At 35.6% G+C, this 24,253-nt stretch overlaps 1 protein-coding gene across 1 annotated transcript in view; it reads left to right on the top strand.

Annotated features, from left to right (window-relative positions):
- Positions 1-17,936, top strand: part of CPSF6 (cleavage and polyadenylation specific factor 6, 68kDa) — a 32,704-nt gene extending 14,768 nt beyond the window's left edge. Inside the window, exons 3-11 of the mRNA XM_009887793.1 lie at positions 264-473; positions 2,384-2,487; positions 3,246-3,391; positions 4,084-4,257; positions 5,133-5,637; positions 8,085-8,200; positions 8,523-8,676; positions 9,720-9,911; positions 17,519-17,936. Of these exons, the coding sequence (XP_009886095.1) occupies positions 360-473; positions 2,384-2,487; positions 3,246-3,391; positions 4,084-4,257; positions 5,133-5,637; positions 8,085-8,200; positions 8,523-8,676; positions 9,720-9,906 (1,500 nt within the window). The 5' untranslated portion in view covers positions 264-359 and the 3' untranslated portion in view covers positions 9,907-9,911; positions 17,519-17,936. The remainder of the gene's footprint in view (positions 1-263; positions 474-2,383; positions 2,488-3,245; positions 3,392-4,083; positions 4,258-5,132; positions 5,638-8,084; positions 8,201-8,522; positions 8,677-9,719; positions 9,912-17,518) is intronic.
- The last annotated feature ends 6,317 nt before the right edge of the window (positions 17,937-24,253 follow it).

The following is a 24,253-nucleotide window of genomic DNA, read 5'->3' as shown; positions in this document are numbered from 1 at the left end:
TTAACCCACGAGTTTGGCCCTGTCATTTTCTTTTTCCACGACTGTGGGAGTTGTGCGAGCGGCTGCGTGGTTCTTTGTTGCTGGCTGAGGCCAAACCACGACAACATACTTCAATGTGGATGAAACTTTTCAGCAGGGATGTTGTGTAGATGTTGGATCAGACTTACTATTGCTGTGGAACGTGCCAGTTATCAGTGTTTTGTTTCAAGTAAGTTTTAAGAGTGTTTGATGTTAAATATAATCGAAGTCTTTTTTTATTCTAGGAAGCTGAATATGGTGGACATGATCAGATTGATTTATACGATGATGTAATTTCTCCATCTGCAAATAATGGAGATGCCCCAGAAGATCGTGATTACATGGATTCTCTCCCACCATCTGTTGGGGATGATGTAGGTAAAGGAGCCGCACCAAATGTTGTCTATACATATACTGGAAAGAGAATTGCCTTGTACATTGGAAATCTTACTTGGGTAAGTATCTCGTTACTATTTAGGTGTGGCCAGGAATTTTAAAATTATTAGTTCTTTGTAAATATTTTTGGGTTAAAATTGTTTTATATCGAATATTAAGAGTACAACAAAGCAGGCCTTTTGGTTTTTTTGTTGTGGGTTTTTTTTTTTACTTGAAATTTAGTGAGCCTATCTGGAGCTGTCCTGATGTCTAAAAAATTGAGGAAAGCTTCAGTAAATAAAACTTCAGAGTTTCCACTCATGTTTTAAGTGTTATGAAGGGATATTTATGCTACTGTCATCTTAAGGTTTTCAGAGAACTGAATGAAAGAGGAGAACAAGCTTAAACTATGAAATAGTTTATGCCTGCAGATACTTTAAGGCTACTGAATGAACCCATTTTTTAGTAAACTCTTGCTGAATTTTTTGGTTTAAAAAGGAGCTGGAAGGTTCTCTGGGTTTTTCTTGAATTTATGTTTCAGGTTTTTCCAGGGCCGTTTTCCATTTCCCTTTTTGCAGGGCAGTGACTCTTACAACAAAACTGTTTTCAGGTACTTGCCTTGAGGCTTATTTCTGTGGTCCAGTAACACGTTTAGGATAACTCGCTGAACTGCAGTTGTCCTTAAGACAATTACTTTTGTTCTCATTAAAGCACTTTAAAATAAATTGCAGTTAAGCAAGCAAAGTGTAAGATCTGGCCAGTAGCTGAGTTAACTGGAGTTTTTATCTGTTTATCTGAAATCCAATTCTTCCATGTCCACACATGCAAAATTCTCATTCAAGGTTTTTCCCTCTGATTAATTTCTTACTAGTATTAAACTTGAAAAAGAATGCTTTATGGGTGCTTAGGGTTTTTTCCGTTAATTATTACAGTATCCTAATTTCAGGAGCTAACAGGTAAGTAAAGGAGCTGTTGACTTAACAGTTGTGTCATTCTAAAATATATCAATAAAATGCACATGAATTAGCTGAATTCATCCGAGTCGAGTACCACAATTTATAAAGCAGGTAGGCCAACGTTCAGCAGTTTGTACCTGTTACTCATTATTTGGCCTGACAAATGAAATTATCTTCAAAAAGTGCATTTATCTACTTTATCATTGCTATTGTGCTTGTTTTCTTTGCTTTTAGCTCTCAGCAAAGTAATTTGTTGAATTTTTTAAAGAAGCCTTGATTTGAGGGAGGTCAGAGGAGTCGTTCAGAATCTTGAAAGCCTGCTTTGCACTTTCCGTATGAAATGTAAAGAAGCGATGAAGTTACAGAAGTAGGAAGAAAACCATAAGTATTAGTGTATTTGTGTATCTTTGGATACAAGTGAAATTGTTAAACGCTACATAGTAATTAATAGGAAGTTACAGCAAGTAGGTTTGGTGAGGTGGAAGCAGTTGTTTCTAACCATAGCTTCTGTACTCGTTTCCCTTCTTTTGTCTGTAAATCGTGCTATTTTCGTGCAAATAATATGTAGTTCACTGAACTCTTACTAGTCAAAGATCTCATAAAGAGCACTTGATTAATATGATGTTTAAAATTGATTTTAGTGTGGAATAGAATCAGTGGGAGAAAAAATTGATTTGGTATGGAAAAATTAACAATTATTTAAATAGTCCAGTTTAAGCCTAGTACTCTCAGAAGACAAAACTTACACAAACCAAGGGGTTTTTTTGGCACACTGTAGCTGGTATACTGTGTGGAGGAATTGATGCAATGTAGCATATGGGGAAGTATGTATATTTTTTAAAATTAATTTTCTGAGAATTGTAAAAATGACTGCTCTCCAAAAGTCAAAGTATTGACAACCTGAATAAATTACTTCTCTTGACCAATTTCACGCGCACACACACACAAGAAAAAAAATCCATGGAAAACTTATTTGCCCTTTTCCTAGTATTACAGATAAGCTTTCATAGTTGAATATTAAAAATATTTTTCAGTGGACAACAGATGAAGACTTAACTGAAGCGGTTCATTCACTGGGGGTAAATGATATTTTGGAGATAAAATTTTTTGAAAATCGTGCTAATGGCCAGTCTAAAGGGTAAGAACTTGTCATTTGTTTTTTGTGTAAATGAACTGAAGTTTTGGAGGGTGGAAATGCGGAAAGAGTTCTCAGTTTTCATAACTGTCAGTATGTGAACTGATAATCCTTGTTAATTGATATCCAGCAATGACTGGGTATATCATTTCATACTAATGACTTAGATTTCAGGCATGAATTTTTATGACGGTGTTGTGTGTCTCATTATTTTGCGAGTTAAATCTTGTTGGCCATCTTCATTAAGACTATTCTTAGACTTCAGTTAGTGTGGTAGCGTGGTGGTGATACGTGTTCCTCATAGTGTGAATACTGTTCCCCCAACGTCCATTATTAAATCTTTACATCTTTATTTTCCATTAACTGTTGAAAGTGAGCACTTGAGCCCATTTTTCACTAGCAACATAATCTTCCTTGCATGAATGTGCCCTTCTCTGTATTTAGTAGTAATGAGAACACAGTAATGCTTAATAATAACATATATAGTGTATTGATACTCTGCCAAAAAGCTGCTTCTGTTGTGATATATTTTGATGCATCTTGTACTTGCACTTTTGGTTCTTCTTATATGTCCTAGAATGAGTTAGTTTATCTATTCTGAAAACTGGACTAAGACCTGTGAGACAGTTTCTATATCTAGTTTTCAAGTATTCTTTTGCTTACTGTATGTAACCTTTTTAGTGAGGCATCAGGATATTCAGGAAAGGGAAAAACTGTGGTCTAACAACTCTTTTTTTTTTTTTTTTTTTCCTTCCTTTCAGGTTTGCCCTTGTGGGTGTGGGATCGGAAGCATCCTCCAAAAAGTTGATGGATTTGTTGCCTAAAAGGGAATTGCATGGGCAGAATCCTGTTGTAACTCCATGTAATAAACAATTTCTGAGTCAGTTTGAAATGCAGTCAAGGAAAAGTAAGCCTTTCTTATGTGCTGTCTTGGAAAAACAAAAGTTTATTTCAAAAGTAGTACGGCAGTTTTTCTCTCAGCATCTTATAACTTCTGCACATTTTAAAATAGCTGTAAAATACAGTCCAGGTAAATAAGGTTGCATCCTTAAACAAAGATGATCCTTTTAAATAAAAACACTTAATACACTGAAGACCTGCTGCTTTGGCAAGAGATAGCGCTCAGTGAAAGAAGGTTACGCCTTGGTGAAACTCTTGTCTTACAGTTGGAGAAGCTTTCTCAATTTCATGTGGATGTAATTTTAAAAAAAGCACAAGAGCATTTAGAAATGTAACATTTGTAGACACAATGGTCTAAATTCTGGTGCACTTATGACAGAATGAGGAAGAGAGATTCTGCGTTGTACTTTCCTCCGGCACTTTGTCTTGTGGTTCCCAGTCCTAGTAGTTTTGTGGCCTTGGGATGCATTAAAGGAAGGACTCACAGTCTCCCCAGATGCTATTCCATTAGTATGGGCATACTGGAACACTGCCGTATTTTAGCAACGCACTTTTTCCTCCCCAAATGGTTTGGGTACCAAGGAACAAGCTGGTGCTCATGAGCTCATGCTGTAGTGCTGCATAAAACTTTAGAACAAGTGTTGAAAAGCTTTAACCTATTTTGATTTCTGTAATTACACTTTTGCTTTTCCATTGCAGCCACACAGTCTGGCCAGATGTCTGGGGAAGGTAAAGCTGGTCCCCCAGGAGGAAGCTCACGAGCAGCATTTCCACCTAGTAATAGAGGGCGAGGCCGTTTTCCAGGTGCCATTCCAGGTGGAGACAGATTCCCTGGACCGGCAGGGCCAGGAGGGCCGCCACCACCTTTTCCAGGTAAAATAATTGAAAAGCGGAGTTTCAATTTCATTTGTGTTTGCTTGTATTAATGCGACATACTTATTTGGGAAATTATAGAGACCAAGGCAGTTCAATAATGTGCTATAATCAGTGTTCACAGCTGGATTGTAGGATTCAACGTTATTTCTTTGTTGCTGTTCAAACACAGAGTTGTACTTCCTAAATTTGATAGCAATATGATAACATTTTTTGGACATTCTTTATAATGTGTCAATGTACATGTTTTTAAAGTATGAAAAAATTAAGATAGATCATGTTAGCAAGTAGACTTGTCTTTAGTGCAGTGTAGTTAAGATTTTCTGGTTTGTCATATGGGCTGAGAATGCCTGTGTTGCAGAGCGTAAAGTAACTCTTCCTTACTGCATTACAAGTTTGCACACCAACAGGAAATCAGCTTTGATTCATACCCACTGATAGGTCATATTTCCCATAGTTTTGATTTATATTCATAATATATGATATATAATATATATAATTCATATGCCCCATATGAAAGACTAGCTGGAGGTGTAAGTAGGATGCAATGTTTTCTCGTTTTTATAAGCTTCTGGGGGTTTTAGTAACAATAGCAGGTGATTAAGTGATTGGGGTGGGGGAGTTGTCAGTTTTCAAGTTAATGTTATTCTCTTTAGATATTGATAGTCAAGCAACTGTTAAAAATTTTCTAAGCTACTGGACCCGAAGTGGGACCATGCATATCTTGTGTAAGTTGAAAATTTTTCAGTGAGGGGTTTTTTGTTGTTGTTGTTGTTTTTAAGAATTTTAAAAAAAAAGGGCAAGAATTTTAATTATTTTGCTAAGTCTTTTATTTCTTTATATTTATTAACTGTTTGTTTGTTGTTTTTTTTTAGCTGGACAAACTCCCCCACGTCCACCTTTAGGTCCTCCTGGCCCACCAGGCCCACCAGGCCCTCCACCTCCTGGTCAGGTCCTCCCACCTCCATTAGCTGGACCTCCTAATCGTGGTGACCGTCCACCACCACCAGTTCTGTTTCCAGGACAGCCTTTTGGTCAGCCTCCACTTGGGCCACTTCCTCCAGGCCCTCCACCACCAGTTCCAGGCTACGGGCCACCACCAGGTCCTCCACCACCTCAGCAGGGTCCACCTCCACCTCCGGGTCCATTTCCCCCTCGTCCACCTGGCCCTCTTGGGCCACCCCTGACTCTTGCTCCTCCTCCACATCTCCCTGGGCCACCTCCAGGTGCTCCACCACCTGCACCACATGTGAATCCAGCTTTCTTCCCCCCACCTGCCAATAGTGGCATACCTACTTCAGACAGCCGTGGCCCACCTCCAACAGATCCATATGGCCGACCTCCACCATATGACAGAGGTGACTATGGGCCACCTGGAAGGTGAGTGCTTTTGGTGTAATGTGCTTGGTAACAGATTTTACTCCTCTTGTAGGAAGCATTTGATTTTCCTTTTCAATTCAAATTTAGAAATAATGAAAAATAGGGCTGGAAGGGAACCCAGCAGTCTTTTAATTTGCCCCTTTTCACTTCTTTCAGTGAAATATCTCTCAGAAACATATTTGTAGCAGTAGGAAAATCCTGAAATGCAACACCATTAATCTTTCTTTCCCTTTTCAGCTCTGAACTGTTTGTCCTCACTGTTTTTATTTGGCAGTGTCATCATTCCATGTGTTCTACATGTAAACTTATATTCACTTCTTATGCAGCAGCTTCTGGTTGTGCTTCTGTCTTAACTTGAAATTCTGACTTGTACCTTTATCATCATGCTTTGCAAGCTGTCTTTTTAGAATGCTCTGGAGTTCTCCTTTTTGAGTATGTGCGTATGTTGAGTGGAGTACCATGCCAAGCTCATATCATTATCATCTTTCAGCAGCTTTGCTTGTCCCCTTTTTCTTCGGGATTCAATTCAAAGTTAGTCTTTGTTGCAAAAGCTAGGCATGAATTAACTGCAGGACTTCATCTTCCTTTCCTGTCAAGATGCCTCTGCTTATTTGGGTCAATATGGCTGTATTTGTAGCAGTGGCTTTCCTATGGTTAATCCTATCTGGGACAGAGTTCTTGAGTCTCTCTAACTTGAATTGTCAAGTTTTTCACATCCTGTTTGAAACATCTTTTTCATCTGTGCTTTCAAGCATCTCTAGCAGTGGCTTTCCTATGGTTAATCCTATCTGGGACAGAGTTCTTGAGTCTCTCTAACTTGAATTGTCAAGTTTTTCACATCCTGTTTGAAACATCTTTTTCATCTGTGCTTTCAAGCATCTCTGTCTTGCTGCTGTTTCTTGATTTTTTTTTTTTTTCACCATATTCGTATTTGTCACAGAAAATTTGGGGATAAATTGTAAGAAAGACACTCTTTACATAGTTACATTTGGATTTTTCAGTTGTGATTTTACCGCTAGCATGAGAGAGACACTTTTGCTGAAAATGTTTTCTGCAAAGACACTTTGCCTTGATTCTTCTTTTATCACAAAGTTTAAAGAACTCCACTCATCTGTACATACTTTGTTCATACAGAAGCTATAGAAATTCAAGCATTTGGCTTAGTTGCCTGAAATACTATAGAATGATAAGCTGTTGGTTGTTTTTTGATGGACAGAATCGAGGTTGCCTTCAGTTTATAGAATGTCTGGGGAGGGAAGGAGTGGGAATAGGACAGTATTAACTTACTGTCCAGTATTTTCATTAATAATGTTAAAACTATCATCCATAACTATTTAAATTGTCATTAATTATATATCATAGGCGTTTCACTGGAAATAACATGTCCATAAGAGAAAAATTACATATTCCATTCTATGGGAGGCACACGAAAAATAATACTCAAAACTCAGGGAGGTATGAATTTTTAGACATTTCCTCTTATGCTAAACTGGCTATAGGATCTTGTTCCACTTCTTGCAATTAAGAGGATAGCATTGCTTATTATTCTGCATTTTCTTTCTACCAGAAGAACTAACACTGTTCTAGAAATATCAAGCAGTGGGCCAGTTTAACAGTCTCAACATTTCTCTAACACGTTTCTCCAAATTCTCTATGTGATACAGAGACTGGCTAATAGGACACTGCAAAACTTTTGGGAAAATTTTTATATAGGTTAACTTCTGTTACTTTGGAAACCCTATATAGGTAGCTAATAATTGAAGTAAAAAAGTGTAATGAGTATGAGGAGTCTGCTTTATTGCTTCCTCCTTACTGTGACCGGTTTGGAGATCAAATTGGAGCACCTTGAACTTGACCAGAAATAAAAAACAAAACAAAACCAAAACCAAAATTAGCTGTAAAATGTTGAAGTATCATTCAGAAAATTGAGTGTTTTAAAGATGGTAGACTGTGTTTGCTTTTCATAAGTCATAGCATTCTGGTCTTAGTTAAGATCTGGGAAACAGGATCATATAGTTCTAATTCCAGTACTGTTATAAAAATTATTTCTAATTTTGCTCAAAGTCGCATTGCCTATGTACATGTATTTCCGCATCCATTCAATTGGGATAATATCTACTTACATACCTTCAAGGATTTTATGAAAATTATAAATATTTGTAAAGCACAATATTAAGTGCTGCTGAATCTTCAAAATAGATGGGATGAACAAGAATAAGTATTTATACAGCAATGTGTTAATTGTTTTTTTTCTTTTTTTTTTTTTTAAGCTTTCAGGATTGTGTACTGTAACATGGTCCTTAACAAAAAAACAAAACCAAACCCAGATCCTGCTTTCTTTTCTGTTTGTCACTTTGCTATAAGTTGCAAACTTGGATTGTTAAAACTGCAATGATATCTTCTTAAGTTTCCCTTAATCTTTTAAATACCAGTTTTATTGCTTGCAGAGAAATGGATGCTGCGAGGACACCTCTAAGTGAAGCAGAATTTGAAGAAATCATGAATAGAAATAGGGCGATCTCAAGCAGTGCCATTTCGAGAGCTGTATCAGATGCCAGTGCTGGTTAGTAGAACTCGATTAATGTGTTTGCTATTCTACCCAACTGAAAAGAGTTTCTAGAAGCTTGCAGCCCTGAAGCTACGTTTTCCTAATTGGAGGCTGAATTTAGGTACAACCTATGACTGATTTTATACTGTGCTTCAATTAGTTTCTGAGAATGTATTCTGAGTACTGGTCTGGACAGTATTTTAGTAGTTGGTTCTACAGTAAATGATCTGTGGATGGCTGTTGAAGAGAGGATACTTGAAATGGTAATACTACTACAGATAAAAGTCTTTGCTTTAATTTGCATAATTTTCTGATCATGATCTTATATCATTTTCAGGCGACTATGGAAGTGCTATAGAGACCTTGGTAACTGCAATTTCCTTAATTAAACAGTCCAAAGTATCTGCGGATGATCGCTGTAAAGTACTTATTAGCTCTCTTCAGGACTGCCTTCATGGAATTGAGTCCAAGTCTTATGGTTCTGGATCCAGGTAAAACTTTCCTTTTCCATTTGCCCCTATTTGTAAAAGGGAAGGTGTAGTGCAGGACTAGTTCACAGAGAGGAAACTAAATCATGTAAGAAGCTTAACAATTTGCTGAGTTGCACAAGAAACAAGAAATGTGTAAAAGAACCAAATAGGGGTTTCTAGAACTTAGCTACCTTTTAATTAACTGTTTTTTTCAAAATTGATCTGACTGGCCTAAGTTTAACTGCTAGTTTTATTTAGTATCCTTTCCTACATGGTACTCTTGCAATATGTAGACTTCCAAATAGAATTTTCCTTTATCAATTAATACGTCCAGTGCATATTTTTTATTAGAATTTGCTATTGAAAATTAAGGTTGAGGATATTTGATGCCAGTTTTCATTTTGCTTAAAAGTAATTTTCTCCACATTTGTCACAGTAGAAATACGCTTGAGTTGGGGCGGGGAGGGGAAGTCAGGCAGAATGATTTTGCTTGTTGTCCTTTGTCATACAATCTAAAAATTCAGAGTAGGTAGATTGGAAATTCATGGACTCTTCTACCTAGTACAAATAAGAGATTGATATTTCCTTCAAAACTTAAATAACGACCCTTTCAGAGTTAGTACAAACGCTGAGGCTCTAGTTCATTTGGATACTGCAGTAGTGTAGTTGGTCTTGAGTATTAAAAACGTGAAGACAGCTGGTTGGGGCACATACTTCCAGTACACAGGTTAGGAGCCATGTTGCAGTGATCGTCTGAGGTATGGTGCATTCCCCCAGCTGATTTCAGCCATCTTGTCCTCCATTTTGACTATGGACTTTCTGACTTTTCCTTGATAGATTAGAGAGTGGATGCACCTTACTATCTGTAACTAAGTTCCTAGCCACCACCTTTTATACCAGCTACCTTTCATGTTATATACAAAACCAGACCTGCATCACAGTGGACAGAGATGTCTCTCCTACCCTTTTTTGATTACATTCATGCTCGTCAACAGAATACAAAATTGGCATGCAGGTGGCTTGTATTTGGAAGAAAAATTTAATGAAGTAATTCCTTTTAGAAGACGTGAGCGATCCAGAGAGAGGGACCACAGTAGGTCACGAGAAAAAAGTAGGCGCCACAAATCACGCAGTAGAGATCGTCACGATGACTATTACCGGGAAAGAAGCCGTGAAAGAGAGAGGCATCGTGATCGTGACAGAGATCGTGACAGAGAACGAGACAGAGAGAGAGAGTATCGTCATCGTTAAAGAAGGTGAGCATTTGTTTCCTGTTCTTGAACTTTACTGTTACTGACTTACTAAAAGTAACTACTCTAGGTTTGGGATTATTTACACCATTAATATCTGCATTTAAGTGGTCCTGCAGTATGTACTGAATCACTTTCTTCTTGCAGCATCTGACATGAGCATAGGTAAGTAACAACAGGTAACTGGTCTCGAGAGGGAGGGAGTATTGGTGTGATTATCTTCTGCAGATTGCATGCTGGCCTTTTAATTTTAGGTGGTATTAATGTTTGCAGTTTTTATGAAATACCATTAAACCAATTCTTAAAAAAAGCAGTAAGCCAGACTGATAAGTCTGTTCTCTTTGTAATTGTGGAAGATTATATTAAATTCATGGTTATTTCTTATTTGTATTTTAAAATGCTAATTTTGTATTTTAAAATCTACTTGTGTAAGAACTGCAGCATTTAGCCCTTCGTATGTCCTGTGTGGATTATTTCAATTTAGGGAACGCATGTATATACAGTTGCTGTCCTTGCACAAGTATGGCGGTGTTTTGGGTTGGGTTTTTTTTTGGTTTGGTTTGGTTTTTTACTGGTGAGTTTTACTCTAATTCAGGAAATATAGCCAGATTTTGCTCTTCGTTACATGAAATGTGACCTGTCAGTATCTTCTGCCTTCTAGCTAAATTCAGGTGTTACCTTCAGTAAGACTTATGATCCGTTGTTCCCCACCACCCTGATTTTTCATTCCTTCCTCTGTCTGATAGGGAAGTAATTTTCTGAAGACTAGTAAGCAAATGTATGACACAAGGATTGTCTCTTTTCTGGTTGTTCACAAACTAATGCGTTCTTTTATTTCATATATCTGCAGTCTTGCATGCATCGAATGTTTAGATAGCTACAGAGTAGTATGCTAAACAATACTTTTTTCAGTGTACTGCTGAGAGCTTTAAAATACACAGAAATGTTCATCATATTATATAAAGTACCATTTTGAGGATTGCAAATTCAAGCTACCCATGATTCCCTATATTTGACAATGGGAAAAAACCCCACCTATTAGTTTCTCTGCGATAGCCTTGCCTTTTTTTGAAGAATTTCCCACTACATCTACACTAAAATTGAAGCTTGCGAACTTGCCTATCTGCCCAACTTCTGTTTCTTCAATTTACCCTCAGATTTAGTTTCCAGGTTTGCATGTGGTATTTATTCATGGAAGTTCATTTATGGAAGTTAAATAGAGCAAAACTTTTTAGAAATCATATAAAATGTCATATACTCCTAAGTGAAAATACAATTTTGTGTTAGTTAAGCATTAGTTTTTCAGTCAGGCTTTTGTGTCGCTGACTCCTTTGGGAGAGAACAATTTCTGATACTAAATGCTGTAGTCTATTAAGTGGAACGTTGTCTTGGGTTCATATGCTAACAGGGACGCGCAAAGCAGTAGTCGACCTAGACAAGGGGGGGTCAGTGGCTTAAACAGGAAGGTGAGACATGGCAGCTGACATAAAGTTGGCAGTATATATCTGTTTAAGCCACTTTTGGCCATAAAAAATGGATTGGTAGAAATATTTCTGGAATTGCATAAGAATAGCAACTGTGGTTCTTAACTGTAAAATATCAGAAAAAAAAAAAAAAACAGATTTAATAAAAGTAAGTGTAGTTTCTCTTGTTTAACTGGATTTTTACCTTTTATGATAAATGCGTATTTGTGATATTTGCAAATAGTTGTTATTAAGAGGAGGTAACCATTGAGCTGAGTGATGAATGCATTTCCAGAGTGTTCTGAGCAAGCCATACTTGCTTGTTAATAACCTGGAGTTCAAGATACTCTTTTTTTACTCTTGGCGTACTTTATTAATCTAGCTTTAATTTTTGTGTATTTAGTGTCATACATGTAGATATGGAGCTTCTGTGCCAAGTACAGATTGCCTACCCTGTCGCCACAAGAAAACATATCAAGTAGCATTAGGTTGCATTTTATAATTTCCAAAGCACAATTTCAAAATGAGACTGTGGTTTCAGTCTCAGTTCAGGTGGGATTTATATGTGCAACTTCCTTTAACTTTGTTGTGTGCTGGGACCTCTCTCTTCTTTCAGAGAGGTTGCATAGGTAAAATTCCCTTGTGCAAAGAAGAAAATAGGTCTTAAGAACTTGATTTAAAGGACAAATTTAGTATTCTGCATGTAAATGAAAGCATTTGGTATTTTTTTAAAGTTAAGTTGTAAACATTTTGTCTTGTTGTCTTAATGAGAGGCTTTATTGTAGTTTTGGTTTTACATGCATATATATACACACACAAAAACCACAAAAAAGCAGTTATCTCCTGGTTTGTATGTTTCATTTTCACTAAGATGTATGTTACCATACATTCTTTTTTGTTTTGTTCTTTACATTGATTAATATTCATAAACTGATTAAACAGTCTCAGTCACTTAATAAATATCAGCAGTGCTGAAAAGAGTTACTCCCCAAATTACTGTGTTTTGCCAGATAACATCAAGTTGCCTCTGTGCCTGCACCCTATGAATGGCACCTATACTTCTCCTTATTGTGTACTTATAGTCATAACTGTGATACTGTACTGGCATTTTTTTTAAGTGTGACACATCTAGTTTAGAAGCATTTTAACGGTCCATTGTGAACATTTTTGTATACAGTGAAATTCAGTTTGTACTGTATTACATTCATAGAGATGGATTAAATTGGAATAACTTACTAAATGTGTTTATAACAATAAAACTCTATTAAAAAGTTTAGATGTACCACAGCAGGTATTTACACTTCTGTTTGTACAGTTCATGATGTAAAATTAAATTCTTGCAAGATTCTGTGCCTTCACTTGAGTAAGGCTTCATGTCCATTGATAATCCATTCTACAGAATTACTATAAATTGAATGTTTCCTTGAAACATCTTGCCTTTGCTTGTAGAAAGCCGAGAGGTATAAAAGAGAACAATGGGTTTAAGACAAATGTCTCACCTGTGTTAGTCAAGAAAACTAAGAATCCAATAGGATGATATTTAGAATGATTAACAGCAAAATTAATGTGTACAAACAGAATAGTAACTTCATCAGCATGAGTCCTGACCTTTTTTTTTAGACAGAATTATATATTTTTTTTTTAGTTTAACTGATACTTAGTGATGTATTTCTAGCTGATACATTGTCCCAATCTTAATCTGTCTGAATTTCTATAATTGCTGAATGTTACGTTTTTCATTTTATGTTTTTGTTATTGGGTTGATTGATTATTTCCTATTTAAACTGGATTTGGACTGGATTGCAAAGACAAAAACACACTAACATTGTAACAGTTGATATGTATGTAGACTTTGTACTCATATTTCATGTTTTTTCTCTGATTTTTTTTTTTGCTCTCAAACCACTGTAAGCAAAATAATTTAAAGTCTAATGTACTTCTGAGGCTCATATGCTTCTTCAAAAATTGCTCTCGGCTCTCTGAAATAGTTTCAGCTTTGGAGTGATCTAAGAACTAACGTTGGAATTTTCTTTGGTGTCAGTAGGAGGGGAAATGGTACTGATAGTTTTAAGTAATACTCATATTTTTGCTTGTATAAGTAGGAACTGTCCTGTAACTGTGTTAGCAACCACCTAAACATCAAGTGAAGTATGAAATTAGCCTTTTAAGAAACCTTGTACATTAATAGGAAAATGCCTATTTTTGTAAGTTATTTTAATAATAAGCTTCTAGTTAATAACAGAATTTTAAGTGAATTGTGGTAGCATTGTTCAAGACCTGGGTATATGTAGCTGTCTAGGAATATTTCAGATCTTATTAGTATTAAGCTATTACGAACATTATTTACCTAATGTCTCTTTTTTTAAAAATTGTGTATTTTTGAGGAAGAACATGTGGGGCTGGTGCTATTCTATTGCATCTAGCATTCATCAGAGAAATCATAATTTGTGCATCTGATGCAGTATTTGATAACTACCATAGAGCAAAAGAGGCAAGCAGTGCCACTCTTTTATGTGCTTCTTGAAGTCTGTTTTATGGCTACTCTGGTGCTTTACAGAAATATATAGTTTGTTTCTTAATGTTCAGTGATTTCTCTCATTTTCTTGAGGGTGATAAGATGATTCAAAAAATGAACTGAAAATCTTATGCTATTGTTTATTTTCAAATGCATAACTCTTATTAATTTTTTCCACAAACATGTTTATGTAATTCTGTTGTCTTCTGAGGCGTCCTTAGACACGCGTATATTTTTGTGTTCCCCACATCCTGTGCTTCTGTTATTCGAATCAGTGGTTTTGACAAATTTGAGCTCTGTGAAAGCTCCCCAAGAAACTTTAAGGCTTTATACTATTTGAAACACAAAGTAATTACTTGCAAGTGAAAATGTTGGTGTGGTGCAGTGTTCTCCAAAGAATGGACAAATTCCATTTTTTTCTTTTGCTCATTGTGGTTTGAGAACTAAGACTTTTTAAAAAAAAAAGAAAAAAACAACAACAAAAAAACCCAAACGAGAGCAAGCGAGATAAATGAGAGATATATCTTAATTTTCATGTTTTCCTGTGGAAGCCTGATCTACCTTTTTCTGCCTTCCTCGTATATTAATGTGAAAGATCCTTGCCAATAATTCACTACTTTTTAATTTGTAAACTAAAGGTTGAGTTTTCTGAACACACCTCTCTTCATCAGTTATTTTTAGTGAATAGACAGGCTGGGATAGTAGGAGAAAGACATATGATGAAGGAAACTAGTTCGGGACTGTTCTTTTTCATCCCGTGTAAAATTATTTATAAAATCAGGAAATTGTTCTTGTGTTGATCTTAAATTATACACTTAGATTGAACAAAGATACCAGGTAAGTACAGTAATAATAGGAGAGGGGGGGAAATGCAACAAATGGCAGAAGGTGCTAGTGGTGGTAAAATAGCCTGTTTGTACATGTATGATGGACAGAATCACTTAATGTACCTCAGCTTACATGGAGAAAGACAAATACAGAGTCGAACTTGAAATTCCTTCTTTCTCACTGTGTTATAGCTAAAACATCACAGTATTTGGAAGTTTGTGATGTTCTGGAATGTAGGTTAAGTTAAAACAAATTCTGGCTTTCAAGCTGATATTTTATGTGGGATTTTTGCTTTGTGTATTTTTTTCTTTATGTATAGAATAAAATAAAGGAGAATTACATGAATTAATTCTTAGCTGCTATTAGGATATAATGACAAATGTGTATCATGCATTTTACTGAAATGTGAACAGGTTGGGAGATTAAAATTCATTCTCTGAAAATATCATACTACAGTACTATAACTAAACTCGATGGGTGTATGCACATACAGCTTTAAACTAATGTATAATTTTGACCCTTCTAAAAGCTGTTTAAAGCTTTCATATGCTTATTTGGATAACTGGAATTAAGGAAGAAAATTAGTTGCTAATGCAAGATGCTTTACATATATAAGAAATCTATTGGGTTTTGTTGTAAGAGTCTGTCTTTGTGAAAAACAATGCTCAAGTTGCATCTTGCATAAATACAAAAATGTTTGAATACTGAAGTTCTGGGATTTCATTTGTGAAATGTTCTGGCATAAAACCCTAACTTCAAAATCACAAAATAACTATTTAACAGATGAGTCTGAAATTTGGGTTTTTATTAGTAGAAATACTGAGAAACTGATTGCTCTATGGTGTTAAATTGTACAAACCTAACACATGCTTGGGATGGATAGCTTGAGGCAGATGGAAAACAGTATTGCCAAGAAGTACTGACTAGAGATTTATTTTATTTTTTTTAAAGTTGTTTCTTACTTCAATATTCTACTTCCTTGTAGAATACTGAACAGGGTGAGCATGAAGGTATAATCCATACAGATTTATTTCTTCCTTTTGGAACCACAAAGGTTTCCGGTTTTGCCAAGATATAGTGGCAGAATACTTGGATTTTAGTTGGCCACGTTTTTTAAAATGAAGGTTCAGTGTGGCACTGACCATCTTAAGAGCCCTGTAGTGAAAAGGACTAATCCTAAGTCCAGTTTATCACACATTCTTTAAAGTTCCTGTAGTTCCATAAGTACCCCTACAAATCTGGCAAATTATTCCCAGGAACTGAAGCTTTCTTATGCTAGTATTATAAATCATATATGTGGTGCTTTGGATCTGTTAACTGTCGCCATAGAAGTGATAAAGATCCATAATTCTTGCCGCAGCAATTGTATGATGAGAGCAGCAAATTCTGACATGCAGTCTCACAGCTGTCATATACTTAACTTTCTCCAGTAAAAACTGAGATTTTCCCCTGTCTATCTGTGCTCACTTAGCTCGCAACTCTGAACATATCTTGTGGAGGCAGCACTTTGTCACTTTGCTACTAATTACTTTTAAAAGTACATAACACCTATTGAAATTTGGGGCTCTGGGGAGGAAACTTCCCCAAAAGTAGTTACTGGTTGATACATTCATGACTTGGGAACAAAGTCTGTGAATAAGAAAAGAAATTCCAGTCACTGCTTTGGATTTGGATCATGTGCGTACTGTAGTATATAGAGCCTTACTGGGTTATATTTTCTTTTTTTAAAAAAAATTATTATTAACAGTCAATTTGAGGAAAGGAAGAAATGTGTCAATTGTTCATGCAAAAATTGAGTACTTTGTTTTCCCAACTGCTTTGAAATTATTATACTGGTAGAAGAATGTTTGACAGCTGTGTATTGGTGCACGTTCATGAAATTGCTCCTCTAAATGTCTTGTTTTTCACATGAACAATTTAATGTATTGGTTTTTTGAGCAATTTGATTTAAACTATTTTGACATTATTGAATGTTGAAATTGTGAATTATTAATGAAATGAAGATAGCTAATTGTTTTGTAATGGAATTCAACTGAAATCCAGTGTATGGAATTATACCATCCCAGGTATTTTGTGAACTCTTACAGTAATTAACTCTGAATGGTGTGGTTCCTTATTTGCCGTAGTAGATGAGAGTAGGAAGTAGGGCTTGGTGGTTTTTTTTTTCTAGGGCAAGTAAGTGAGGAAACATGCGAATCAATATTGTATTATTTGAAAAGTGGGTTCTTGTGATTAAACTGCAAGCGTGTATTTTTAGATGTGAAGCCCATCCTGCTTGCCACTAGCCTGAAAATTTTGAAGTACTGGTATCAGATTCTGTGCACTTTTAAATGTTACTGAGCTGTGAGCCATCCACTTCATTATACAATCAGTGCATTAACTTAAATGTCAAACCAGCTTAAAACTTCTGTAAGTGGGCAGGTAAAAATGTAAAAATCTAGTGATTGCAAAATTACCTTCCGTGCTTGTTCGTTTGCTTTTGCAGAATGCATACTGTAGGAAGTGTTCTATATAAATGTTTCCATCAGTCACAGGAACAGTAGCTATTTCTTCCTTTATTATTTGATGCTTCAACTGTGAAATTTATATTCTTTCGACTTTGTACAACAACATTAATTTTATTTCTAACTATTGTATTAGAAAACAATTTAGTGCACAAACAAGTAGCTACTGCTTCTGGGTATTTTGTGTTAGTTTACATTATGGTGAAGTAGATGCACGACTTGTGTATGTATAGATAAGCCAACAATTTTCTGTGTATTATGGGGACTAGCAAAATCTACATCACAAATTTTGACACATTACAGCTGAAGGAAGAGGAACAGCGTGCAAGACAAGATACATTCTTCAAGGAAAGACGCTTGTCCAGCAGTTTGCTTCATGTGATTGAACTGAGCCTGTAAGGATTCATGGATAAAATGAACAGGAATAGATCTGAATAAAGCAAATCTGCATACATGGTAACCAGTAGCTCTTTTACTTTTTTATGTTGCTTAACTGTTTCATTTGAGGGAAACCTGTGTGATTTAAACCTTATAGCTTTTGCAACTTTATTACTGGTTATATACATTTGGCAATTATAATGTGCAAGCAATTGGAAAAAGTCAAGTAAATGCTTGTTTTTATAGTAGTTTGTTCATGTTAAACTGTTCATATGATAATGTCTGTACACAGCACCACTTTGATTACAGTAGATGTAGTGTTGTAATAAACTGTTTAATGGGGCTGATGTGTAAAGCTGTTCAAGTTATTTGATGTTTACACCTCAGGGAAAGTCTTGTGTTCAGCAATATTTAAAGATAATGTTACAATGAAAACATTGATGCTGTCTTTAAAAACATCGCAATAGTTCTTGCATATGCCTCAACCTAATCTTGCATTCAGTGAGTTAAACATACTAATGTTGCTCTCACACATCCAATTTTGATATGAAAATAGGTGGTTACAGAAAACCTTTAATGCTATTTTGCTTTCTAGCAGTGTTTACCTAGGTGGCTTGTGAATTTGCTGATTGACATGTAAAACTGTAAAAACTGCAGTTCTTTGTGGTCTGTTGTTTTGAGGAGAGGTGGTCGCAGGTCTGTGATTTTTAGCACGCTGAAAATTTTCTCTCATACAGCCTTGGTCCTGCTTGACACTACAGTTAATATAAACTTAAACTGTGCATATGAACTTGAACTGTACATAATAAGGGGTAGAAAGGTTAGCTTTAAAAAAACCAACCAAACAGAACTCTGCAGTTGTTTACAGTTTTATAGTAATAGTGCTTGTGTGTGTTCCCCCTCCACCCCCAAGGCAGTCTGTACATAGTTGTATATTAGCAATGTGCCAGAAGAAGGCAGATGTTCCCATTTCTCAGACTTCATGGGTTTGGTATTTTCTTAATACTTCAGAGTTTATTCACACATGCATATAAAAGAGAAGGTACACGTGTATGTCCTTGTTCAGTGATGGGCAATATTTAAATGTCTTAGCAAAAAGTGGCACTAATTAAATCTGTCAGATGAGGTTTTGTAAATTTACCTAAAAACAAATTATTGGAGCTCCCAGTGAAAGTTGATTTCAAATTATGAGAATTTGTTTTAAATTTCATTAAGTGTGAAATGCAGGTGAATAGAAAGTTCATATAAGTTGCAAAAACTTAGTTTCTGGCAGCCTTGCACAAAGGCTCACTTTTAGTCTATTGAAATCGTTATGTAAGAGATTTATTCTTGGAGTTTTCACTTATTCAAATAGCTACATTTAATGTTTTAAGTTAAGTTTCAAGACCTCAGATGGCTTTAAGAGGCAACTCGTAGAAAACTCTTGATTCCTTTTTTTTTTTAACAATTTTGAAGATTTTACAGCCAACCTAAAATGTTACTTTGTTCAGGAAAGCACTTAAATCCATTTGGTTTTCCAGAGCATTTAAAGCATGTGCTTACATTCCATAGATTTCAAGGAATGTAAATGTATGCTTTAAGTACCTTATTTGCATATGTGAGTGATTTTATGCTTTACTGAGTTGGGACCAGTGGCCTGTGCAACTGTGAAAGTTTTGCATAAGTCTGAAATGCTCTAATATTTTTGTCACCTACCATTCAGCCAGGTGTCCTGCAGCCAGGTTGATGGACTTGGCTACAGCTTCAGGCTCTCCCCCCACCTTTTTTTTTTCCCCTTAAATTGTGTACCTCAATTCCTCATGCATGGGATCGCTGGTGTTTATTGAACTATTTGCTACTGAGAAGATATTTGACATGTTTGTTTAATCCTGTTTGCAATTGAAAACTGCCTTTTAAAATTTTGTAACACTGAAAGTTGTATCAAACAAGTCATGACTCATTTCCTGCTTTTTGTGAATAGGTGTTGGTTACAAACAGAACAGCACTGTTGTAATTTTTTTTTTCTTTACTTAAAAACATTGTTTACTGCTGTGTGTAATAAGTTTAAGGAAGAAATAACCTGCCTGTAGCTGTTACATGGGGAATAGATAATACTGGAGAGGCAGCAGGTAAGTAATGTTCCATTGCATAGATATATTAAATCTTAAAATAAAAAAGTAAATTTACTAGCATTTTATGCAGGAACTGATATCTTACTCCACATTGAAATAGATTTAAGGAGACTGTTGTTCTTTTTACACAGAGTGTAATTTCTCACTCGCATACCAATTTCCATTGCTGGCAATGGAAATAGCAGAGAGGGAATAGCAGGGGGAAAATAGCATAAATTAAACTGAGCGATCATTGTGATATGAGAGATGAAGTCCCCTTATGAAGCCCTTTATTTCTGCCTATTCTATGAATTACTTACTTTTAACTGATAGATGTACTGTGTTGCAATTTAGATAATACTCTCGTGTTATTGTGAGTTTCATTTGTTAGATTATTTTTTTTAATGAAACAAAAAAATGTACAGAAAAAATCCAAAGACCCTGATAGACACCAAAAAGGAATATGTCTAATGCACATCGTATAACTGGATCTGTAGTAGAACTTTTACCAGGTCTTGGTTTAATAAACGTTACTGGCAATTTCCTGTGCACATTTGGGAAATAGCAGTTTGGTAACTTGCTGACTGGTGATGATGCCATGATGGCTACTGCTGTGCTCTTTGATATTCATCCAATTGTATTTCATCTCCTTTTGCTGATGAAAGGACAAAATAGTCTGTGAGGAAATACTTTATTTCCTTCAAATATTGATTTTATAAGTAACATTGAAAATAACATCTTAAGGCTGCATCCTTTATCTTGAAAGACAAAACCAACAAGGAGTGGCTTAGGGGTGGCAGTGCTGTAGCAACAGAAGTTGTTTTAATGAACGTTTGTTTTTTAGAAGTAGAGGGTTTTTTTTAAAGTAAAATTTCTACTGGACTATACGTTTTGACAGGTCAAAAATACTTAGAAGAAGAACATAGCATTTTGGAAACTGTACAGTCTTCTTTTCCTCATTCCCTTTTTGCTTTCTGTGCCAATAATTTTAGTTCTGATTGCGTTTTGAAAGACATTTGTCAGAACTTCTGCAAATTTTTATTTACAGTGTGGCTTATAAGCTTGGATAGCTGTTTTTGTGTTAAACAAGGTATCTTATTAAATGTAGGTATTAGCTTGATTTTTTTTTTTTTTTTTTTGTTAAGGAGTGAGTGTTTTCTGGTTTTATTCCTTTGAAATTGGTGAGGCTTAGTTTTTCTAACTGTACTTTTTTTACCTGATTGTTTAGTTGCATACCCAAACCCTTGTAAATGTTTTCCTAGTTGTATGTGGATAATTGGAGATTTAAATGTTGTATATACTTGTCATCTGTGTTTCTAGTAAAAATACATGGCATTCTTTATAGAAATACTTAATTCCTGATTTCCTTTTCTTATCCTCTTGCTCTCTGTGTACAGGTTAAACAGACTTTGCTCCTATTTTTATTTATAGAATTTTATATATAGCCTGTTTAAGTTATCATTGGTTCTCGTGTAAACTGAGATACAGCCTTAAATTTCCTAACATAATGCTCATTAAGATACTGTTAGTCATGTAGATTCAAATGTAAAACACGCATGTTTAAGACTGGTACTCTTCAGAGATCCAAGACGCTAAATTGCTTCTGCATTGAAATACAAACCCTTCAAGATCTTAGAGAAGGAAAGTGCAGGTTAATGCGTGTATACTTAAAGAAGATTATTTTTTTTTCCCCAAATAAGTATTTTGTTGTAGGAAAGAAGCAACATGGATTTGTTTAGGATTTACATTATTTTGGTAATTGACTGTGTAAGTCTTAAACATAATGGTTGCAGCATGCTAATTAGTCATGATGTTTATGCAGAAGTATTGTCCCTTGCAACTGTTTACTATGATGCCTTGCAATTAATATTGCAGACGGGCTTGGGGGGGGGGTTGGGGTGATGAGATGGTTTTGATTTTGTTGGTGTTTCCCACCCAAATTAACATCTGACATGCTATGTACTTTTAGATTCATTTAAGCTTTAGAGGATGAATTAGTAAGCAGCAATTTGGAACATAAAGTTCTTCAATTTGATGTTCTCTTGGGATTTTTTTTCCCATGTTGAACAAAATATGATAAAGCATCTCATTCTATTTGTATGTTATGCACTTGTTTGTTCTTGAATCCTTTCTATAGCCTCAGTTATTGCAGAAGGCTTTAGGTTCTGATATGACCTATGTCTGTGCTTAAATCTTTTAAAGCTTCTTTGGAAATACACTAGTTTTATGGGAGTCTCTTGAAAATAGTGAACAGTATACCTTCGATCCCAATGAAATGGGGCATTTAATTTGTAAAAATTCCCATCTATTCCTACCATGTAATGTGATTTTACATGATTCAGTGCTAACACTTTGGAGTATATTCAAGTGATAGACTTTGGCCTCACCCTCTTGTATACTGTATTTTGTAATAGAAAATATTTTAATCTGTGCATATTATTACTACATTCTAAAACAGACATTCCCGTGATCTTCAAATGTAAGAAAACGAGGAATGTGTGTGCTTTTATAAATCCAAGTGATTGCAAATTCAGTTTCCTTACTACTGCAGATATCCTTTTTTAAAATAAAAAAAAAGAAAGGAAAAAAAAAAAATAACCCCAAGTGTTTTAAAGGTGAAATACATTCCTATTTGGTAAACCTCAATGTTTTTATGACTATTACCAGCACTGCTGACTTTCTAAACAAAAGGCTGTATTGTCTTCCTGTATCATTCCATTTCCTGATTCCCATTTTGCACAAGGATGTATGAGTAAACTGTTCAAGAAATGGTTTTGAAATACAGGAGGGGGGCTTGTCTAAGTTGGAATGCAGAATTGCAATGCAAAATGTAAAGAAATGGATGTCTCTCAGAATGCCTGACTCCAAAGGATTTTGTATATATAGTAAACAGTTTCCTGATACCGGCAGGCCAAAGAGTCTGTTGAATACTTGAGTTTCTGGAGACCTATATTTCTCAACAAGGTAAGATGGTATCCTAGCAAATGCAGATTTTAATACAATTTCAGCAGAGGTACTTAGTTAAGTTTAGGGATCATTTCATCGTTTTTAGATGTTATACTTGAAATACTGCATAACTTTTAGCTTTCATGGGTTTCTTTTTTTCAGCCTTTAGGAGACTGTTAAGAAATTTGCTGTCCAACTTTTGTGTTGGTCTTAAACTGCAATAGTAGTTTACCTTGTATTGAAGAAATAAAGACCATTTTTATATAAAAAGAAATTACTTTTGTCTGTCTTCATTTCAGCTTGTCTTATATCTTTGCAGTGCTCATTATGTCAGTCTTTTCAAATATTCAGGCATTAAAGCGTGGACATTCTAATGTAGTTATAGCTGGATTCTGTGCTACAGTTATTTCTGAATCTGGAATAGTTCTGTTCATATTATCTCTCGTCCTTCTCATCTGGTCTTTGCAGAGTTTAAAATCAGTGAGAAGTGCAGACTTTTTTAAGCCAGACGTTTGGGTTTTTTTGTCAGTCACTTTTAGTCTCTTAAAATACTTTTGGTCTCTTAAAATTACATTTTCAGAATCAAACGTGTACTGACGTTTGGAGCTGTGGGTTGGCTGTACAGAAGGCACTAAACCAGTGACGATGAACCTTTTTATTTTAATCTGGCTTCTTGAGCTGACTAAATCTGGCAAATGTTGATCATTACAAAGAACGTGTGTGTTATACCACTGCTGTGTTTAACAGCTGTATGTCAGGCTGAACTGTTGTCAGGTCATCTCATGCAGACAGTTGGTCTGGCTCCAATGACAGTATCCATCCTGTAATGATTGAAAACTACTTTTGGTACTGGGGTTTCATGGCTAAATGTTTTACTCTGCTGCTAAATCAGAACATTGTATATGTAAAACACACATCTGTATGTTACATACAAAAAGTATTGCCATACTGTGCCGTACTAATGGTGAACTTTTCATAATTTATAATTCTTGTTGAAGTTCATTTACTGTAGCACAAAATCAGCTGTATCTGTTGTACCATCTTAGATTACTGGTACCGTTTGGCAGTGTTGTTGGCTGCAACTTTAGTCTGTGATGAGGTTCCAGCATTTGGGAGTGGTGAGGTTATGTGAGAATGCTGATTTTCATTTGGGAAAAATATTTTTTTCTGATCTTTATAGCCTGAAATGCAATCTGATTGGCTTGGAGAATTACAACACTTGTGATTTTATTTAAACATGGTTTTTGAATGAAAGAAGGTGGGCGATTGTATAGGTCTGTGTAGAGGAAACAAAATGCTCATTAGAAAATAAGCCTGAATTTCTTTGGCTAGTGCTCTAAACCTGTAATAACAAAAATAACATTTGCTTACTCTAAAGGACTCAATTTTTAATAGTAAGCAACAGGATAGGAAAACTAACTTGGCCGCTGATTGCACTATGTCTGAATTTCACAGTTCAGCTGGGTTTTTAACTAGATGAGTGTGGGTTGTAGCTCGACTTCATTGACCGAGTGAAGGTTTGCAGAGGTGGAAGGAGTGTTGGGCTGCAGCTGGTGGGGTTCAAGGGACACCAGGCTTCCTTCTGGGTGGAGAGCGTGGGAAAATAATTGCTAACTCTTTATTT

The sequence above is a fragment of the Charadrius vociferus genome, unplaced genomic scaffold (genome assembly GCF_000708025.1).
Source record: "Charadrius vociferus isolate BGI_N301 unplaced genomic scaffold, ASM70802v2 scaffold125, whole genome shotgun sequence".
Lineage (NCBI taxonomy): Eukaryota > Metazoa > Chordata > Aves > Charadriiformes > Charadriidae > Charadrius > Charadrius vociferus.
Note: the sequence above shows the minus strand (reverse complement) of the source record. Positions and strands in the feature narration are given on the sequence as shown.